At 32.5% G+C, this 22,471-nt stretch overlaps 1 protein-coding gene across 12 annotated transcripts in view; it reads right to left on the bottom strand.

Moving 5' to 3' along the window:
- Positions 1 to 9,155: 9,155 nt before the first annotated feature.
- The window catches only part of LOC121371608 (muscleblind-like protein 1), a 334,396-nt gene continuing 321,080 nt past the window's right edge, over positions 9,156 to 22,471 (bottom strand). For 10 of the 12 annotated variants that reach the window (XM_041497644.1, XM_041497627.1, XM_041497703.1 and 7 more), the window contains 4 exons: positions 20,781 to 20,931; positions 14,652 to 14,690; positions 10,030 to 10,114; positions 9,156 to 9,293 (listed from right to left, as the gene is read on the bottom strand). In XM_041497644.1, coding sequence (XP_041353578.1) covers positions 10,080 to 10,114; positions 14,652 to 14,690; positions 20,781 to 20,931 — 225 coding nt within the window. In that variant the 3' untranslated portion in view covers positions 9,156 to 9,293; positions 10,030 to 10,079. Of the gene's footprint in view, positions 9,294 to 9,754; positions 10,115 to 14,651; positions 14,691 to 20,780; positions 20,932 to 22,471 lie in introns of those variants that run through there. The other 2 variants (XM_041497685.1, XM_041497668.1) reach the window with 2 other exon arrangements.

Genomic DNA, 22,471 nt, shown 5'->3' with positions numbered 1-22,471 from the left:
ATATTATAGTGTTTTGCATATATAAGAACCGGTTTCAGTTTTCTGAAGAGATATCTGAAATTATATTATAGCATTTTGCATATAAAATAAGAACCAGTTTCCTCAAAAGATATCTGAAATTATATTATAGCATTTTACATATGCAATAAGAACCGGTTTCAGTTTCCTCAAGAGATATCTGAAATTATATTTCAGGATTTTGCATATACGGTGGACTCAAATTCAAGACGGAATGACGGAATGTGCCGGTTTATACAGAGTACTGGACTAATTAAACAGATGTCTCCCACATCATTTCTGAATGGCACTTTGCGATTGTGTTGGTTTTCTCAGAAATACAGATTACACCAATGCCGGTTTGGAAAGAGTCCATGTATTCCAAGAAAAATTAATCATTTTCTGTTTATCCAGTCTAGTAAATCCAAGAATATAAATCTTCTGAATAAATATTCCATATCCCGGTAATTGTTTTTTAAGAGATGAAAATCACAGCAGACAAAAAAATCCAGAAAACGTGACAGGGTCTTAAAAAGTAGTATATTACTGTGAATTTTGTTTTATCAAAAAGAACACAAAATTCGGGAAAATTTGGACATACTTGTAAAGTAGCTTGAGTTATTATGAATTTTTCATTAAAAAGACCATGTGCAGAACCGGTTATTGGATACAGCAAAAATTTTGAATTGCAGAAAATTCTGGTTTCTCATCTTTGGTTTTTAAGTTAGGCACTGCTTTTGTATTAATTACATGACAAAGGTAACACAGCACAGTCATGTTATTATCCTAAAAAGTTTTAGCCTATTTTATTAAAACTGTCTCAGAATTCCAACATGAACCTCCATGAAGAAACATCGTCTGTTCCCATTTTCACTGCATATTTTAATTCAACAGAGGAAACTACTCCTTGTCATATGGTACCATATTCATTTGCTGCATTATAAAGTACTGGAGTAATGATCTTAATTAATGTGTGTTCTCTGGGGATAAGAATCCTGTTCCTGTTTGTAAGAAAATAAGTATACAGTGCAAACAGGACCGTCCATGCAAAGCTAACAGTCAGTGTTTGCCTTGGAGTGGGTAGGGAGTAAGTGGGGATCAACAAATGGCTACAAAATTACCATATTTTATTGTTTAGATTATCCATTTCCGTACATTCGAAGAGTTTTTGGTCATCCTGGTGTTTTTAATATCACAAAATGCATTTCTCATATTTTTAAAAACGCACGTGTGTCTGAGAAGTAACAGTTATGGAGTCGAGTTTTAGTCCATTTTCAGAGGTTATTTCAGCATTTCAAAGTCACAGACTCATGTCTCACTCAATTGTAACTTCATTCAAATGTGTTACAGGTTTGTAGATTAACTAAACATAGTGTTAATTTTCATGGGCTGAAACTAGGGTCTGTCCCTTTAACTAAACACAATGTTAATTTCCACGGGCTGAAACTAGGATCTGTCCCTTTGACCTTGAAGGAACCGACCACAATTATTTAGTACCGTACCTTTTTCTGTGTTGCATAAAATGCATTTGATGATATTACATGAGTCTTAAATCGAGGTGAAGAATCACTTTTCCAATTCTGAAAACTACCGACGCCATATAACTGTAAATGTAATGTGGTGAGTGCATCGTTACATAAAACATTCCTTCCTTCATTTCCTAAAAACTATGCATGGTAGTGCATTGGAGGTCAAGTTTTTGGGATACTGGATACCACTGTGCAGGGAGTTTATTAGATATATCATCCCAAGCCAAAGTTGAGCCAATTGTGTTTGTTTTTTCACATTTCTTAAGCACTAGGACCAGGTATGAAACTGTTCAGCAATAGAAACTATATTGGTGTTATTATTATGAAACAGACCTCTGAAAATTGTAAATCTGCCAAAAAAAATTATGGGTTACGACAAAAAACTCAAACCCCCTACCAAGATCGCTTTTAAATTAATTTACTTCTAGCATAATAATCCATTACGACCACATCTAAATTTAATTCTCGCACAAAACAACTTTTATGCAAAACCAAACTTGCCCAGGTGACGGGTTAACAAAACGATTGTTCCTTCGCAATTAATTTCCAGAGGCCTGTATTAAATTTGATAAATTTTAAAAAAGAAGCATGCAGAGAATAAAAAAAGCAACGAATGAACACTAAGTTCAGAATATAATCATGATTTTAGTGTTTATTTCAACTCAGCTCTGTGTTTGACACGAATAGTAGCAATGCAGACAGACACAAGAAACAAGAAGCATTGTATTACTAAACATAGCAGCTACTCACGTAGCGTATTTTAAGCAAGCCAGTACTAGGAATATATATAGATATATATGTATATACTTTGTAGTATACAAGCGGAAAACATGGGAACTTTGTGACCCTTAAGTGCACATTTGTTATTTTTCTTCTAAACAATTAACGTTCAATCGTAAAAACAAGCTCTTCTTCTTCTTTTTTTGTTTTGTTTAAAAAAAAAATGGATGCATCCTAATAGCAGTGTTAGACATCAAGCGACTGCGGCTAGCTAGAATCAAGGGTTAGTGTTTTTGTTTTCCTCCATTCTGGGCAGAGCACATTGCCAGGCAATGATAGCTAGCTCCCTATTAAGACTATATCAAGTCTTTTAGTCTCTCTCTCTTTCTCGCTCTTTTTTTTTTCTCCTTTCGGATTTGTTTATCCAGTCAAAAGAAAAACATAGCCCACCAGAACTGTCTCACAGTTCGTAAAGCACACAAATCTGACAGGGGCTGTCAAAAGAAGCGTTACACAGTTTCTGTGGCTATATAGGCAAAAAAAAAAAAAATCTATCTGTTCATAACATCAGCAACTTGGAACATTTGATGTCCATGTTTCTTTTTTTTTGTGTTTTTTTGTTTTGTATGTGAGTGTGACTGGCATCCAAGAAAATAAACAAATTCATTGTTAATAACAATCATTTAACAAATATGCCCACGTGTCTGACACGTCTTGGCCAAAGAAAGTCATTAAGGAATTTCAAACAACAGAGAAATAATAACAAAAAAGAACAAAAATAAAACACACATTCTACAATGTACAAGAGAGAGACTCCCACAAAACAGAGTTGGGTTTACAGCAAATAGTACTGAAAACAATTCCAGGCAAAATTTAAAGGGGCAATCAAATAGTTCTGAAAACAATTCCAGGCGAAATTTAAAGGGGCAATCAAATAGTACTGAAAACAATTCCAGGCAAAATTTAAAGAGGCAATCAAATAGTACTGAAAACAATTGCAGGCCAAATTTAAAGGGTCAATCTCTCAAAATATTTTTAAAATAATTTTTCATGATAATTCATCGACATTATTAATCTCCCCATGACACAACATTCTATTATATCCTTTACATGCAGTCGCTAATCCAGAAGATACAGACATGTATTAACCTGCGTCTTTTAACCATTTCATCGTCACAATGTATTACCAAATATGGCAGTTGTCTTTATCCATTTTATGAATGCAGATGACCATATGTACAGATTGTGAAAATACATACATTTATAATAATAACTGCTTGAATACTGATTACACAAATATTTTAATGATTTTATTAGGAAAAAAACTAACTTCTTACAAGTCATTGTAAAAACTAGCAATTGTTTTATTTTTTTAAATTGCTACAAATAATGGTGGCTATGTAAATATTAACTGAGTGAATAGCTATTAAATCACTTCTAGTACAATTTAACTTATTTTGTTTTCAACTTTTTTCCAAAAATGTGACACATTTTAAAATTAACTTTCGGTTTACATATCTCTAACCTTTAAGTGTTTGAAATAATGGTTACACCACCTAGAATTGCTTGCTTTGCTGTAACCCCAACTCTGGTATCGGTTACAACAATGAACGGAATATATGAGACAAAATCACAAATTCCAACTGGATATTTAAAAAAAAAAAAAAATGGCCACCTTGTTAGTCAGCTGATCACAGCATTCGCAACAAGTGAAGAGCACCACATAGTCTTAAAATCCATACATTAAAATTCAATTTGCAAAAAATGGGACCACAAAATTGTTCAATCACTTTGGATCGTCCAGAAATAGTCATAATCCTTAGAGGACGTTAATAATAGCACATCATACAAATGGGAAGTCATTCGTAAACGTATGGTTATAACATCAATCAAAATGATTGGTCGCAAGTGTTTCATAAACTTGAGACTCTACATAACAAAACAATTAAGTTCTTATGGTGCATCATGGGTACGGTACGTACATGACTACAAATTACATTCAAATTTTTTTTTTACTTATCACAAGAACAACAACAACAAGAAAAAGAAAAGTTCATCAAATTCATAGACATTTTGGTACAAATTGGACATTTCAGTACAAATCTACAAATTAAAAACATTATAGATACACATGTAATTTTTTTATTTAAAAAGAAAATAAAAGGTTTCATAATTAAAAATCAAAAATCAAATTTGTACTCTATAAAAGATTAGCTGTAATGGCTTTATACGTAAAACAGACACTCTGCAAAAAAACGTCTGTGCATGCTTTTACCATAGTTCAAACAATATCACAAAGTCGATAAAATGCCACAATCCAATATAAAATGATTGACGGTTAACAAAATTTCAATATAGAGATTTACAATGCGCCGACATGGTCGGTTGACTTCTCTTGGAGAATGCAAGCTAGCACTTATTCATCAAAAACCTTTAACAGCAGTCATAAACATTACATGTTTTATTTCTCTTCATTTTAATTTTTTTTTTACAAACTAAAACATTTCACAGAAAGAAGAGCCAAAACAAACCCCCCTATCTAGAAACAACTTTTGAAGTTGATATGTAATATTCCCTTTAAAAAAAAAAAAAAACCCCAAACATATGGCCTACAACAGACAAATATTTACAAGGTCTATATGCCATCAACGGATCATGAACACAACACAAAGGAGAAATTGTTTTCTACCATCCCATAATATGTACGTTCCATAACAGTTTACCATTATCGATAATTTAAATTCTTGGACTTTCATAGCACTTTACCATATTACTCAAAATGACCATCAACGTGTGGAGTTTAGCATTATATCTAACTATAAATTCAGTAACATCAATATAGAATGTCCATTATTTTAAATATATATTAATGTTATATATTAATTTTATTCAATCTGATTGGAAAAAATGCAAATCATTTTCAGATATGGATAATATTTTATAAGCAAACTTCAAAATAACAAAACTATCCAGTTTTCATTTTTTTTTTTTTTCACCCCACGACCACTCAAACTAGATTGTTAAATAAGAAAAGAATGCTTATGAGTTTTATTGGTCCGTGATGACATATATATAATATTATATTCAAAAACGTAGTGATGGGCTGTGGTCACAGAATAATGATCGGCAGACTGTTGCTGTTGCTACATATCACAATATAATCACTGGGATCCACATACCTTGCAGCCATTACAAGATAAAAATAATCTGCCTCACATATGGAGTTGACGCTTTGAAAAAAACCCAATAATAATAATAATAATAATAAAAAAAAAAAAAAAAAAAAAAATTATATATATATATATAAAATTAATTTAAAAAAAAGTAGAAACAACTAAAAAAATTTTTTACATCTTATAATTACTCAACAAGCCAACACATTGACATTTCACTGGTTAAACCATTATTCATAATAAAACAAACTTTTTACTTTATTATTTTGCAAATATAACTTTTTAAAAGGACAACAATGTACGACTGCTGTAACACACCACTGACAGAATTGAATATATATATTAAAAAAACCAATCATGTTTATTTCGTGACAACACAACAGAATAAAACCAGTGTCCACAGCCCATCACCAGACGACATACAGTTTATAACAGATTTTTTTAGTTTAACAAACCACGCTGCTCTCCGTCGTACACAAGAAGATTTTCTCAAAATATCACTCAGCTGAATAGTAAACATTCCTTGTGCTCCTGCATACACTCAAACATTTAAGAACTGAATGAAAATCAGATGTTTAACAAAATTAAAGAGACAGCTAGGATGTCAAACTTTTGAAAAAATCCAAACGGAATATGATTCTGGTGAATACATTTAATGTTTAATTAAGCCACCACCCCCCCCCCCCCACCCTTTTAAAAAAACAAAAACAACCCAAAACCCCCACCCCAACTAATTCAGGAATTAATTAGCATATTTAATGAGTCTATTCCATAGCACATGTTAGTTGTTTCCTCAAGAATCTTTAATTTCAAAATGGCTGCATGAAAAAAAAAACCAGAAGAAAAAACAAAGAAGAGGGAAATTAAAATTTGGAAGTATTTACAATTGATTTTGCTGTCCTCTTGTTTTCGAAGTACCATCATTATTCAGTTCCTGATATAATAAGAAAATCTCCAGTGTTCAGGAAGAAGCAGCACACAATTATATACAGTTGAACTCCGCTATAAGGACACCTTGTATTACAGCCACCTGTCTACAGAGAGCACCTTCTGTAACAAGCACTATCACTTCAGTAATATATCCCTTCTGCTTACAATTACATGTAATTTACCTCTGTATTATGGCCATCTGCTATTATAAAAGCAAATTTTTGTAGAAAAACAAGTGGTCTTTGTAGACAGGTTGGACTGTACACAAAAATGGGTGAAGTTTAAGAACATGCAAGATTCTCGTATAAAACGTCTACAACACAAATAAAACTGTATATGTTTAAAACACACTGGTTTGTAAAATACAAAATGATACGGTGTGTTACATGCGCCAGTGACCAATCAAGAATGATGCTTGGAGTTCACGCATGACAAACAGGGGAGGTAACAATATCAAAGAGGTCTGCAAGATTTAATGGCCGACAAAAACTGATGTAGCTGCATTTGCTATACAGATATAATAAATAACAATTTCCTGGGAAATGTAATCAGATCACACCATAGTAAAATACTTTTCCTTTTTTTTTTTAAATGATCCTATAAAATAATTTTTGCTGAACGTATTAAATGTTTTAGTCTTTTGTACCAGACATCTTAAAACAATTATTACACATAATAAAATGTTCCAACAAATGTTTCATTAATTTTCTTTAGTCTTCTTGTATAAATCTTTTAATTGTTGTTCACTAGAAAATGATTTCAGTTATAACATGAAGATGTTTTCATTAATATTACATCAATGTGTAATGATTAAAAACAAAAATCTTTATTAGTAAAAAGATTCTGCAGTCAAAGATATTGCTACATGACCTCTTTCTGTCATGGCAACGAACTCGGAACATAAATGCAATTTTGTACATAAGAATACGGCTGGTTTAATGGTGTAAAAAGACTGAATAATCAATGGTTACTATGGAAACAGGTTAAACCATAACTACCACCACAAAAGAAAAAGGAAAAATAAATTTAAAAAAAAAGGAAAAAAAAGGTTGTTTAAAATAAATAAAAATTCAGAATAATAAAAATGAAAACATAGGACACCGTATAAAATAAGTAATTTAAAAAAAATTTTAGGCTTTAGTGTAGCCTATATCACTACATATGCAATATACAGAAATATAGTTTGTCTGTGAAACGTCAATAATTATTCACAGATGTATGGCACATGGAAAACACTGTCTAAAAAAAAAAAATCATCATCAAAAATGTCGTGCACCACTTGTGATTGCACCAGTATTGCGCACCAAACATTAACACTCTCTCTCTCTCGCTCCAGCACTACAGCACATGGGAACAAACCCAGCGGGCGCGCCTCAAACTATACAGACGTACATAACAGGCAGACACAGCTAGAATCAGATGGCCATCATTGTCAGGACAAAAAAACTAGTTTAGCTGGAAACTACGCCTAGTTAAAATCAACAGACGTAGCTACAGGTCCATACTTCGTGAGACTGTCCTTAATATTCTTCCATTGGTTAGGGTGTATTTTCGACAAACAGAATCTTTTTTTTGTTAATGACTAAAAATTACACATCGTATACATGTTCTTTGTTAGAAAATATCAGTGTCTGTGTATATAATGTGTTTCCGATTGTCTTAATGTTTGTAGTAGCTGAAACTTTATCTTATTTCCCCAAGATATGTTTCTTTTTTCTCTCATAAGTACAAATTTAATGGGAGGTAAAATCCAGTTCGGGATACTACCGACATTAGGATGGCCAGAAACATATTGAGTATACAGATACTGATGTTCTTACACAAGGAAATGCATTTAATATGTAATTTAAGTCAACTAACTGAGGACAGTCTGTATAAGTTGGGACCAAGCAGATGTAAGTTGGGACCAAGCAGACGTATGTTGGGACCAATCAGACGTAAGCTGGGACCGCGAGATGTGACCCAACAGACTCTGGCAGACGCTAGATTCCAGCTGTTCAACCTGATATGTACGTCGGCGTGTGTAATCGAGTGTAGTACCATTTCCACACACAGGGGTACTCACAGTCAATAGGAATTTTCATTTCATATCTATATATATATATATATTTATAATATAATATATAATAATAATTATAATAGTAGTATATATTTGCACTTAAAAATCATATTTGTCAAACTTACTTTTGTGAGCAGTACACTGAAGCAAGGGCACTTGTCATTGGACATATAGCAATCACATGATCAACCATCTAAACCTTTGTGGCCAATCAAATGAAATGTAACAAAATGTTCAGAGACCTCCATTGACTGGCCATAAGAACAAGGCAGTGACCAATTGTCTTGTAGCATCTTACAGTGTCAGGCAAGGAACCAAGCATTGCAGGAAAAAAAAAAGAGAAAAAAATAGAAGCGATTTTTTTTTTTCAAAATAGAATCCCACCAATTAATATTACAGAGAGACAAAATAGCAAGCTCTGATTTAAGCATTAGAAAAAATATAAAATTATCTCTTATCATAGCACTAAGATTTAATCACATTCAATACTGGGGGTCATTTTTAAAATGAGACTATAAGTCACAAAAATTCTCTTTTTGTTTTGCCATGGACTAGAATACATATTTTTTTTTTTTTACATTAAAAAAAGTCGAAAAAATAAAATTACAAAAATCCCAAAACATTTTGTTTTTGGATAAATTATCTCTGTGACATTGTTGTCCTGGTATAAAAAATCGTCTTTGGCTGAGACATGAGTTTCTGGCTTCACCATTGAGACCAGGGTGTGCTTGAGGGGGGAGAGGTCCCCCCCCTGACAGGACAGCGTCTAGATGCTTGGCGGTAGGGCCACAGGAATGTGGTAATACTTGCACAGAGGACGCTGACACTTCCCTCTGACCGAGTCACGGCAGACCGTTACATGCCCATCCATCACTTCAACGTAATCTGTGCACAGAATAGAAAATCATCATTAAATTTTTAAAAAAGAAAAGAAAAAAAAATGCAAAGATCTCTGCCTATATTTAAAAATGTAATATTAACTAAAAACAGTTGGAAAGATCTCTACTCTCGACCTACATTTAAGAATGTAACCTGCTGATAGAATATTAAAACCCCCAAAAACAACTCATATACAAAAATGAGAAAAAAACAGAGAGAAGAAAATCAGACTCAAATACATGTACAATGTATTTATGAAAAGCAATTGGAAAGATTTCTGCTATACAAAAAAACGTAATATGCAGATAAAATATAAAAATAATAATAATAATTTTAAAAAAAATTATATACAAAAAAAAAAGAAAATCAACAAAAAAAGAAGAAGATTAAAACAAAAGACTAAAAATATTTATTAAAACAATTGGAAAGATTTGTGCCTAGATTTTAAAACAATCCATATACAAGTACATAAACAGTTTTAAAAAATACTAATAATATTGACTGATAACATTTAGAAAGGTGTTTGCCATCACCCACATATTTGGAATTTTTAACATTTCCTCTTTAATAAATTTTGTAAAGCTTACCCTCAAGAATTAAAAAAGAAAAAAAAGTTTTAAAAAAGTGACATTTCCTCTTTAATAAATTTTGTAAAGCTTCCCCTCAAGAATTAAAAAAGAAAAAAAAAAAGTAACAAAAAAAAAGGTGACATTTCCTCTTTAATAAATCTCGTAAAACTCACCCTCAAGAATATGCACAAATTTGCATTGGGGTCGGTCGCACTTCCCAGATTTAAAATCGCGGCACACTTGGAGGGTGTCCCGCAACTGAAATGGAAGAAAACAAACATGGATAACAAAATATGCCACAAACATAACATTTTACTATTAAAGAAATTTACTTAATTCTTAAATATTTTGGATACACCCCACAAAAACCCCCAAACCCAAAACAAAACCAAGATTGAAATTTGACAGACAACCTTTGGTAATTATTTTATTTCCAAAAGGCAGTTTTTTGTGTTGTTTTTTTTTTTTTTTCAAAATGCCAAAATTTATTTATATAGCTTACCGGTAGATTTGATTATTAAGAAAAACTAGATATTTCATTTTCAAAAAGCTGGTGTTTTTTGTTTTTTTTCAAATGCTATAATTTATTTCTATACCTTGGTCTGATTATTAATGCTGTTATCATTGATTCCTGAACTTTTGTCACTTTTTAAGCCAGCCAAATAACACTTGTTATCTATTTGGAGAATTCTGTTTTAAATATGCAACCATTTTAGTTGTTTTCTTATCCAAGCACAATGCATCAAAGTGAAGGCTCATACTTTTCACACTAATCCTGTCATTAGTGTTTTTAACAAATATTTTCTGAAATACATTTATCAAATTGAAGTTCAATTCATAAAACTGCAATTTGGCACACCACTTCATAAACCCTACTTTCTCCAACACACAATAGACTTGTTTTTATTCATGCTACAGAGACCGAGAGTGTCATTAAATATTCATTCATTAAGTAATTCCGACAACCGCTTTGAAATATTCACTTTGATAAGAATACTGTTTAATATGATGCTTTTCATTTTGCTTGTGCCTCAGTGCTCTTCTAAGCCTGCGAATGGGAGCTGCCTCCGCAGCACTGTGAAACTACATAACGTGACCTGTCCGTTCAAGGGGAAAATAACAAAAAAACCATTTCAATATCGATAGGAGACAATGAGTTTAACTAACGTATACGGGCAACGGGCAACTATATTTACGTGCCCCTATCCACAAGGGTTCAGGCACGCCCACCCCGGATTCAGCCTCTGACTTCGCCAGTTGCCGATTCCGGGGCGGGAGGGTCTAACGTATAGGCCACAGGTGTACAAACTTCCATTTATGTAGATGGGCAGGCTGATATCTGATCCCATGTTGGTAAGAGTGGTGGTGGTGGTGGTGGTGGGGGGGGGGGGGGGGGTTTGGGGTGGTGGAGGCTGATTTTGAATTTGAAAAGAAAGAAGAAGCCAGAATCTGGAAAAACTTTATACATATTTGCATACTGCCAAACATGCAGCCATGATATAGGGTTCAAAAGAAAGCACTATGCTTTTCACATGGGATTACAATTAATTTTGTGAGTCGAACGACAGAAATACATTGTCACATGTGGAGATTTGCTCCAACACCAGGGGGAGCTGCTCAGCAGTTAACACCCCCTGACCCTCCCATCCCCGCCGTATAGAATCTGGCAGGACAGTAAAGTCACAAATAAGGGCAGGACACAGCTAAGTCAGTAAATCGAGTGTTTGCCTGAGGTGCTTTCAGCATAGGATCAAACCCATTCAGTGGATGCATTATCTGATTGGTCCCCCCCCCCCCCATCCCAACCAGTGTTCCAAGACTGGTATATCAAAGGCTATGGTATGTGCTGTCCTGGCTGTGAGAAAGTACATTTCAAAGATGCCTTGCTGCTAATGGAAAAAATGTAGCAGGTTTTCTCTGAGACTATGTCAGAATGATCAAGTGTTTGACATCCAACAGCCAATGATTAACGTGTAATCAATGTGTTGCAGTGGTGGTGCCATTCAACAAAACAAACTTTTGATCCGTCTCTCTTTCTCAACCAAACGTTGAAATACATGTAAGCATAAGTGAACCACTAGGTCATTCAACAAAACAAACTTTTGATCCGTCTCTCTTTCTCAACCAAACGTTGAAATACATGTAAGCATAAGTGAACCACTAGGTCATTAATAACCATCTCATCAAAGTTCAAGCTATACATATATACCAGATTCTGATATTTTTTGTTCCCTATAAAAGATGTAATTCATCTTAGCACCAAATTAAATAGATCTGAAGTTTTTCATAAACTTGTGAGGGGTGGGTGGTAAGGAGTCGGCTGATGGTATTAAAGCACTCGACTGATGCATGGTCAGTCTAGGATCGAATCCCTGTTGGCGGGCCCATTGGGCTATTTCTCATTCCAACCAGACAGTGCTCCTGAACAAGGACAACAAAGGCTATGTATGTACTATCCTGTCTGTGGGATGCTGCATATAGAAGATCTCATGCTGCTAATGGGAAAGAGTAGCCCATTGTGTGGCAGCATCGAGTTTCCTCTCTCATTATCTGTGTGCTTCTTAACCATATGACGCAGTCGGTCTGGGATTGATCCCCGTCAGTGGGCACATTGGGCTATTTCTCGCTCCAGCCAGTACACCATGACTGGTACATCAAAGGCCATGGTATCTGCTATCCTGTCTATGGGATGGTGCATATAAAAGATCACCTGCTGCTAATCGAAAAGAGTAGCCCATGAAGTGGCGATAGCTGGTTTCCTCCCTCAATATCTGTGTGGTCCTTAACCATATGCCATATAAGCGTAAATAAAATGTGTTCAGTGCGTCGTTAAATAAAATATTTCCTTACCTGTAATATTTAGTTAAAAACCTGTTTAAATTTCTTAGATCTTATACACAATATACATACATACATAAATCTGGACAACAAAACAGGTATTAATGTAGCCATGCAAAACCCCATCTCTTGACTGCATGAGCTCACGAATCACTGAAAATGGTGATTTCACGTGTTTGCAAAAAGCTGAGCATATCCTGCCCCATAGGTGCTATATTGTTTTGAATTTGCTGAATGTGTAGCAACCCCTCCAAAAAAAACACCAAATCCCCCCACCCCTCAAAAAAAAACCCAACCCCACACCCAACAAAAAACCCCAAACCCCCTCCCCCCGGGTAGCAAAAATACATTTTCATGTTTAAAATTCCAATTATTAATCATTACTAGAGCAAAACACCAGTAGACACAAAAATATTTAAAATAATTCTAATCAAAAATAGGACAACAACTTGGTACAACATGTAACATGCACAACAACTCAGATGCAACAGAATTATCTGCCAATCATTATGGCTTTTAAAAAAAAAAAAAAAAAAAAAAAAAATTCATTTAAATTTTGTAGACAGGTAGATAAAGAATAGTATACACAATGCGATAACATTTAGTTTACAACAGTTATTTTAGGTGAGCAACAAAAACAGTGTTTTCCTATCAGTGTATCACCAAAAAAAAAAAAAAATTCCATACCATATATATGAACATATAAGGCGTGATGATTTCCCACTCTTTAATTTATATATACCAACGGGTGTTCCAGAAATAAGAATTACCCATAAAATGATAACTGAGGAACACTCCTCCACCCCACCCTTTTAATTTCCTAAACAGTCTTAAAACTTACCTTTACATCATAAAAACAAATACATGAACATATAACTTTCTTTTCTGTTTTAAATTTATAAAATTTTGCTTAATTTCATCGGTTTTTAAAAGATGACAAAAGTTATGTTTCCGTCTATGGCAGCTGGCATTTTAGATAATACAAAAATACTACATAAGGTAAAAAAATTGATATTTATGTTACTTTAATATTTGGAGTGCCTTCCTATGTAATTATTTAAAAAATGGGTCTCAATTATCACAAAATATGTTTTCCTGATTATAAATATAGATTGTTTTTTCTACAATTTATTAGTAAGAGCTGTGATTAAATAATTAATAAAACTTGCACAAATTGCAGTGCAGAAGTGAAAAACATAACCAAAGCATATTATTAATAAAAAAAAAAATTTTATTTTTATTTATTTAGCTTAAGTAAATGCATGTACATTGTGTATTAGTAAAGAAAAAGGTTGAGAACAAGCTTGCTTGCTTCTTTTTTAATAAATGACGAAAGTCACTGGAGAAAATGTTAAAATTATAAAACATGATTAGTAAAGCTATCACATACAATGTAGTACATGTATGCTGATTGTCAATTATTAAAATTTAAAAACATGCAGAACTAAATTTGGTTAATTTTGGTGTTAAGAACTTTATACTGATCTAGATAAAAAAAAAAAAAAAAATGATCAGATAAAATAATTACTTATTATTTTTTACTGTTAGAGAAAAAATAATAAAAAAGTGTTAATTTGTTTTAGTTATTCTGTTTAAATTTTAAAACAAAATTATCTCAAATTGATAACCCTCTTTAAGAAAAAAAATAAGAAAAGATAATTGTATTTAAAAAAGAAAAACAAACAAAAACGTTTCAAATCTATTTCAGTTGTATGAACTGACAATCTATGCTACTGGTGATAATAAATTTTGAGTCCGTGTCCAAAAAAAAAAAAAAAAAAAAAAAAAAAATGTTTTTAATGTAAAAAAAAAAAAAAAAAGTTTATTTTTCAAAACATATTTCCACTAAGCTTAGGCAAAGTTAATTGGCCTGCTGTGGTCTGAAGCACAACACAAGCTACAAATACATTATGCTCTGGTTTTAAAGGAGCGATTAGGGTAAGCCAGCTAGACTTACTTGTGTAAAGTTCGGAGACGGGGGATGACGTCAACTGCCCTAAAGAGACAAATAAGTAACTAAGTTCTAAAATATCATACAAGAAATACTTCGACTACAGCAAGGGAGATTACTCTACTTGACGGTGCAGAGTAATTTCCCCTTGTCTTGGTGTATGATAAAAAGAAACACACACACATAGTCATTTATATATATATAAATGCAACAGTAATAAAACTTGTTCTACCGCATGCTCTCTAAGATGTGTGCATTGTTAATGTATACAAATAAGCAATGGGGTTATTGAAGGTTAATATATATAACCACCGGACCCGAACCCAGGCAGAGATGGGGACTGCTTCTGCGTTAACCCTTTCAAGTCTAACAACCATCACCAAATAGCCTAAGCCAATGTATTTAGACCATTCAGTGCAGCACTTGGAAGACTGAAAGGTTAAAGCATCACCAGAATGGAATATTAGAAAACTGAAAAAATTAATTTGGTATCTTAACCCCCCACCCCCCCAAAAAAAAACCCCACACCACAAGCGTCTCCATAAATGGTCCAGTTTCATTTATTATGCAACCTACGTTACGTTTCCGAGGTTACACAGAACTAAATCACCATGGTTACTGAGTTAATAACACTACCTGTTTGTTATCGTCAAAGTAGTCAACGTTAGCAGCGTTAGAAGGAATTGGTAAAGCGGGGATCGGCGAAGCCGCAACTACCACAGGCTCAGTTGGAGCAACCACCAGCGAGTCTGTCAATCAAATGTTGCCGTGGCAACAAATGCAAAAATGTGCAGGTGAAGCAGATGTACATGCAATTTGGCAGAAGCACAGGTTAAGTGAAGTCGTTTATGAAACAAACGAAGAACAAATAATAAACCAAAAATGTTAAGATTAATACAAAATAAAATGTTAAAAACAATGCGCAAACTATGACAGTTGATTTCTGGCATGAATATAGCCGGCCAATTTCCCATAAATTCCCAATCCCATCAGCCTAAGAATAGCAAATTTTACCTGGAGGGGATTAGAAAAAAAAAAGATGATCACATTGCATCTCTCAATGTAATTTTATTAATTGGTTATAAAATTTAGCTCGAGGCCATATTATATAGGCCAAAAATCAACTGTTACATATTTAAAAAGAAAAGGGTAAAATGCATCCAGCTTTGCTGAAGCGCAAGATTTACTTTATTACCATCACCTCTGATGATACAAAATTGGACTGGAAAGACACAATTGCTCTTGGTTATATCACACAAAGGGGGATTAAGAGTACTAGGACACCAGGTGGGGTTTGTCACCAATTTGGTAATTATAATTAATAAAATACAGAGTACTAACACTGGTAACATTTCCAAGCAGATAAAGCATCATAAAAAGAGCTCTGCCCATTTGTTATTAAACAAAATCCGTGTGTGACCAAGCTGTACTCTTAACTCTTATACTAATGGCATAATAGCAAGAGTATTTAACAGTTTAATCCAGTTCAATTCACTGTGAACTCGGGATAAAATATTCAAATGTTTTGGGAATTCTCTTCTTCCCTGATCTAATCAAATAACATTTTAATTTACTGATCAGCAAGCTGGATGCTCTTTCACATTATACCATACCAAACCAAATACACATAACAGTAAGCAAATAGTGATTTATAAAATCTGACCCACACAGCAGCAAATACAAATATATCAATATGTGGCCCTTTATGCAAAATTTAATTTAATTATCCAAATTAATGACTTGTGTATGTACACATCATCCAATTCCATTCAAAATATGAATTTTATTATAATTTACTGTTCATTATTTGTCAATGACTGCTGTGTGGGTTAGGCTACGAGTAAGTGAAAATAAAATCATGTTAGTATTAAATTGTTATAGAAACTACAAACATGTTATTTGTGGTGTGCAGAACATACATTTTCTTGTTGAAAAAAAAAAATTATAAGTAAAATCTAAAATTTGGGCAAATAAAATTTCGAAATGTTGAACCAAGATTTTTACTGAATGAAGGTTCAACTTTTTTCAGAATCTGGGAATATTTTCCCTTAATGAGTAAGGCAAAGAAGAAAACTCTGTCTCAGACCACCACCAAAATTATTTTGTCTCTAAACACCACCACAGAGTAACAAGTTTTACAGAGCTGAGAGAAAGTTCAAACTTATATTCCTTGGAACTTTCATTTTCCTTACTTAGTATATAATTTAAAAGTGTAATCAATATTTATGTAAAAACAATTTTAAATACTGTACATAATAAAGACAATAGTAGTCTTTTTGCTTAATAATGATTAAAAACAGACTATAAAAATGCTGTCAAAACCAATATCTCATGATTTTGTCACATGTAAATTTTAGCTTTACATTAATATGTCACAACCATTTTAACTGTAATACATTTTTGTATGAATTTGTTGTTTTTTTTGTGAGAAGAAATCAGTCTCTGGCTGAGATAACTGTTGTGCCTGTAGTTTTTCTCTCAACTCTGCTTCAATTTCTGAACCAAATCACCTCTATGTTACACAATATGTCAATATGCAAATAATGCAAACATAATCAAAAATGCATTGGAAAATCTATAACAAGAAATGTGCATAATGCAAGTAATAATTAATCAGAATACAATTGTTATTGGTTTCCACACAAAGAAAGATTATCAGTAATGATGTTAACTATATTTAACTAAGAATATTTCAATTCTTTCTTCTCTTTCTAAATATTTTACAATGACAATGCTATTTTTAATTAATCTTCTTTATAATCAGCTTTTGCAAAATGTTTAATTTCTTTAAATTTCAAATCCTTCAGTGCAAATGTGGAAACCAAACTAAACTTCATGCAGTGTTCTATATTCATTGCAAATACCAATTCCATAGTCACTAATCACATTACATCAAACTGTCTTAAAAACTCCATATTATTCAATCTTTTTTTTTTTTTATTTATTGTAAAGACGTTATAATCCAACCACTGAAACTGAGACTGGTCAACAATTGTGACCATAACAGACATGCTTAAACACGGTGTGATTTTATTAGTCTTTATCACATGTCAACTTGAATGCATGGCTAAAGATAATGTAAATAATAATAATAATAATAAATAAATAAATAAATACATTTTAAATTTCCTTAACCAATGTGATGTAGCAATTGGGTAATTTTGGAAGCAAAATGTCACAGAAAAACATCTTCCATTTACATTTTTGCAAAATTATTTTAAAATAAAATAAAATAAAGAAATATTTTTTCTATTAATAAATCTCATTTGACTTTAAAAACCTTCTAAACATTAAAAAAACAACACCCCAAAACCCCCATCAAAAAATAGTGGACATTGATATTTTATGTATTTGGAAAGGCAAACACACCCTGATCCTCTGAATACCATACATCATTACAAACTATATATATATATATATATATATATATATATATATATATATATATATATATATATATATATATATCTATAGGTTTCAAATTAACCAGACACCAATTTTTCATGTGCTCTTCCCCTTTTTAAATAAAGATTTTTATTTTTTTATTTTTTTAATGTGCTCCTCCCTTCCCAGCTACATCACTTGTCTATTTCCTGTGATTCGAGGACACCATGTTCCATGTAATGTGATACCGTGACAAATAAGTCTAACACAAACATGCTGCAAGCAAAGAAAAAAATTAAGACAAGTAAATATGAAACAACATTAAAACAATATAAAGTGTAATGCTATACAACAACAAACATTCCCCAAGCCGTTTCCAACACCAATCCTATTAACCTATCTTGAGTAATTAGCATAATTTATTTTAATAAGTTTAACCTTTAGGGATACACTACAAAGGGATAGTTGTTAAATTACTATTTATAGTCCGTCCCACGATTCTATAAACCTGTTTTTAGTAAATAATTTCAGTTTGGTTTGACATAAGAAAGAAAGTAAAGGAGGTTTGGAAGTAACGAATTTTTTTTATTTTTTGTGTGCAATTTACAAATCAGTTGGCTCAGAAATAAATAACTTGAAAAAATGTGTTCCCCGTGGGATGGACTATAGGTTAATCTCATTATATATGCTATGTTGTTGTTTTTTTTTTTGGGGGGGGGGGGGGGGGTTGTCTAAACAACAACCTAAAGGTGTTTTTATTCTGATACTTATGAATACAATTTGCCACCATTTACAGGTTTTTGGTCTCGTTTATTGTTATAATTTTTAACACTTTTTTTGTTGTTGTAATTTTAAATTTTTATTACTCACCATCTGCGACAACAGATTTACAATTTGTAACTGAACTATTATAAGACCAATTTTTACCAATTCCTAAAATCATTTCTGAAATACTACCGTTATTAGACTCTGAATAGTAATAAAACTGGACTTATGAAATTCAAATACACATGTACTTGAAATTTATGACTAATTTTAAAACCATTGTCTAAAATCAATGGACTGAAATTAATCGAATCTGTCTTGTACAAAAGTGGACTAACACATATGATGTAGGCTATACTTAAAAAGGCAAGTAGTTTTAAAACCATTTCCTAAATAGACATTGTATGGCAAAACAGATTACTGTGGCAATAAATCTACAATTTGTAACCAAACTTATAGGACTCATTTTTACCAATTCCTAAAACCACTGGACTAAAATTACTGGACTCTAAATAAGATAAAAGTGGACTTACAAGGTGGAAAATATTGGAAATAGAAACAAGTAATTTACCCCCCCCCCCCCCCCCCTAAATTGACATTAAGGTAGCTGGGCTATATTCTAATGTTTACCTATTCCTAAAAATTATTGGACTACAATTATTAGACTGCATAATATAAAAGTGGACTTATAACATAGAAAATATTGGAAATAGAAACGAGTAACTTTTTTTTTTAATTTCCTAAATGGAGTTGACATCAAGGTAGTTGGACTATATTGAAATTTTTATCATTGGACTACAATTATTAGACTGCATAATATAAAAGTAGACTTACAACCACAGAAAATATTTGAAATAGAAACGAGTAATTTTTTTTTTTATCAGTTTTTATAATGGACATTAAGGTAGTTGGACTACATTCTAATTTTTACCTATTCCTCAAAATCATTGGACTACATTTATTAGACGCTGAATAATATAAAAGTGGACTTACAACCGTAGAAAATATTAATTTTTTTTTTTCCTAAATGGACTTTAAGGTACTTGGACTATATATATTCCTAAAAATCAGTGTTCAACTATACGAGTTAACTGTACATAATATAAAAATGGACTTACAACCGAAGAAAATATTTCAAATAGAAATGAGTAATTTTTTTTTTAATGGACATTAAGGTAGTTGGGACTATATTTAAATTTTTATCTATTCCTAAAAATTATTGGACTACAATTATTAGACAATAACAATAAAATTATAATATAAAAGTGGACTTGCAATCATAGATTTTTTTTTTTTTTAAATTTCCTAAATGGACATTAAGGTAGTTGGACGATATTCTAAATTTTTACCAATTCCTAAACCTCAGTGTTCAACTATATGAGTGCCCTCTACGTAGTATAAAAGTGGACTTGCAACCATATAAAACAAATTTTTTTTTTTTTTCTAAATGGACATTAAGGTAGTTGGACTACATTCTAAATTTTATAACTGGACTACAATTATTAGACTCTGCAAAATATAAAAATGGACTTAAAACAGTAAAAAATATTTGAAATAGAGTAATTTTTTAGTTGTTTTCCTAAATGGACATTGAGGTAGTTGGACTATATATACTATTTTTTTTTACAAATTCCTATAAATCAGTGTCAAACTATACAAGTGTCTTTACTTAGTATAAAATCATTGGACTACTATTATTAGACTATAATAATAAAATTATAATATAAAAGTGGATTGCAATCATAGAAAAAATATTGTTTTACCATTGGACTACAATTATTAGACTCTGCATAATATAAAAGTGGACTAAAAACCGTAGAAAATATTTGAAATAGAAATGAGTAATCCCCCCCCCCCTCCCCCAAATGGACATTAAGGCAGTTGGACTATATACAATGGATTCTAATTTTTTTACCAATTCCTAAAACTCAAGTGTTCAACTATACAAGTGCTCTCTATGTAGTATAGAAGTGTAAGACGACTTACATGTGACTGGTATGTACTGCTGTTGTTGTCCTAGTTGCATCAGTGCAGCATGCTGGTACGCATTGATTGGCTGGTACGTCATCGGGATGCCGCTCTTCGAATCGGTCATTGCCATCCGCTTGTACGGTGGCACCATCGCCGGCAGTGCCCCCTGGGACCACGGAAATACAAACATCAATGAACCCCACCAAAATGTGTTAAATAATAATGAAAGGCAAAAAAAAAAAAAAAAAAAAAAAAATTTTTTTTTTTATATATAAACCAAACACAGGCAACAAAACAGAAAAAGTTGAAATGTTATATATATAATGTTAGCCTTCGCCAGAGAATTGAAAATAAATATGAAAATAAAGGAAATGCTACTTTTTTTTGTCCTTGAGTACAAGATCCAGAAAATTAAAAAAAAAATGTTTTTTGTTTTTTTGGTCAGCAGTCTATGTAACATAACAGCAAAACAAAGCGCTAAACATTGAAAAGATATCTAAAGATCTAGATGGAAGCCATAATAATTTTTATGTACATACACTATATATTCTGTGCTCAACACATTTTTTCTCTCTAAAAGTAGCTTATACAACAGGACTGGCTTTTTCATTATGTAACAGATAGATAAATAAAAACTATATATAATATATGTATATACATATAGTACAATATGTATTTTTCTTTCTCTGCCTACATTCTCGTGTGTTTGCATAATCACATGACAACCGCTACTGTTTGTCTTCCATCAACCATTTGAACCAAGACTGTTGGGGCATTCATTAGAAACAGCTGCCATGCAATAGGCGTGTATGTGTTGAATGCTTGTGAATAAAATCAGACACGTTTCCACCAATCAAAAAAGAAAACAAATTATTTCTACAAGCGAAGAACTGCCTGACAACTTTTTTTTTTTTTTTCATCCATTTTTTTTTTTTGTTAAATTTTTAAATTTGCAATAATATGCAATTTATTAAACTCATCTCTTTTTTGTTGTTGTTGTTGTTCGCCCTCCTCTGAATAATATTACCTTAGTAATATTTTTGTAATTCTGAGAAGAAAAAACCTGGTTTGGCAATTTATTAAAAAATGTTTTTACCCCAGAATACATTTTCATTCTATGTTTGAATGTTTGCATAATGCCATTCATCCACTAGAAGTCCCAAAGACTGACTCATCAATTTAATTTGTTATATGGCCATGAATACAGAACCAGTTTTGACGTTTTTTTTAATCCTTGTGACTGGAGGGGGGGGGGGGGGGGGGAGGAATCTTTCTATGGTTCAATGTTTATACAGTCCATTCATCCACTTCAGTGCAAGTCTCCAAAGACCGAGTCATCAATTTAATATAATAACCATGGCCAGTAACTGTTTAGCTCTTGGCTTAGCAACACGAAGCTTAGTGTGCTTAGGGCGAGGCGTAGCCCAGTGGTACAGCGCTCGCTTGATGCGCTCGCTCCAGCCAGTGCACCATGACTGGTACATCAAAGGCCGTGGTATGTGCTATCCTGTCTATGGCATGGTGCATATAAAAGATCCCTTGCTGCTAATCGAAAAGAGTAGCCCATGAAGTGGTGACAGCGGGTTTCCTCTCTCAATATCTGTGTGGTTCTTAACCATTTGTCTGACACAATATAACCATAAATAAAATGTGTTGAGTGCGTCGTTAAATAAAACATTTCCTTCCTTCCTTAGTGTGCTTAGGTC

Source organism: Gigantopelta aegis, chromosome 1, assembly GCF_016097555.1.
Source record: "Gigantopelta aegis isolate Gae_Host chromosome 1, Gae_host_genome, whole genome shotgun sequence".
In the NCBI taxonomy this organism is placed as follows: domain Eukaryota; kingdom Metazoa; phylum Mollusca; class Gastropoda; order Neomphalida; family Peltospiridae; genus Gigantopelta; species Gigantopelta aegis.
Note: the sequence above shows the minus strand (reverse complement) of the source record. Positions and strands in the feature narration are given on the sequence as shown.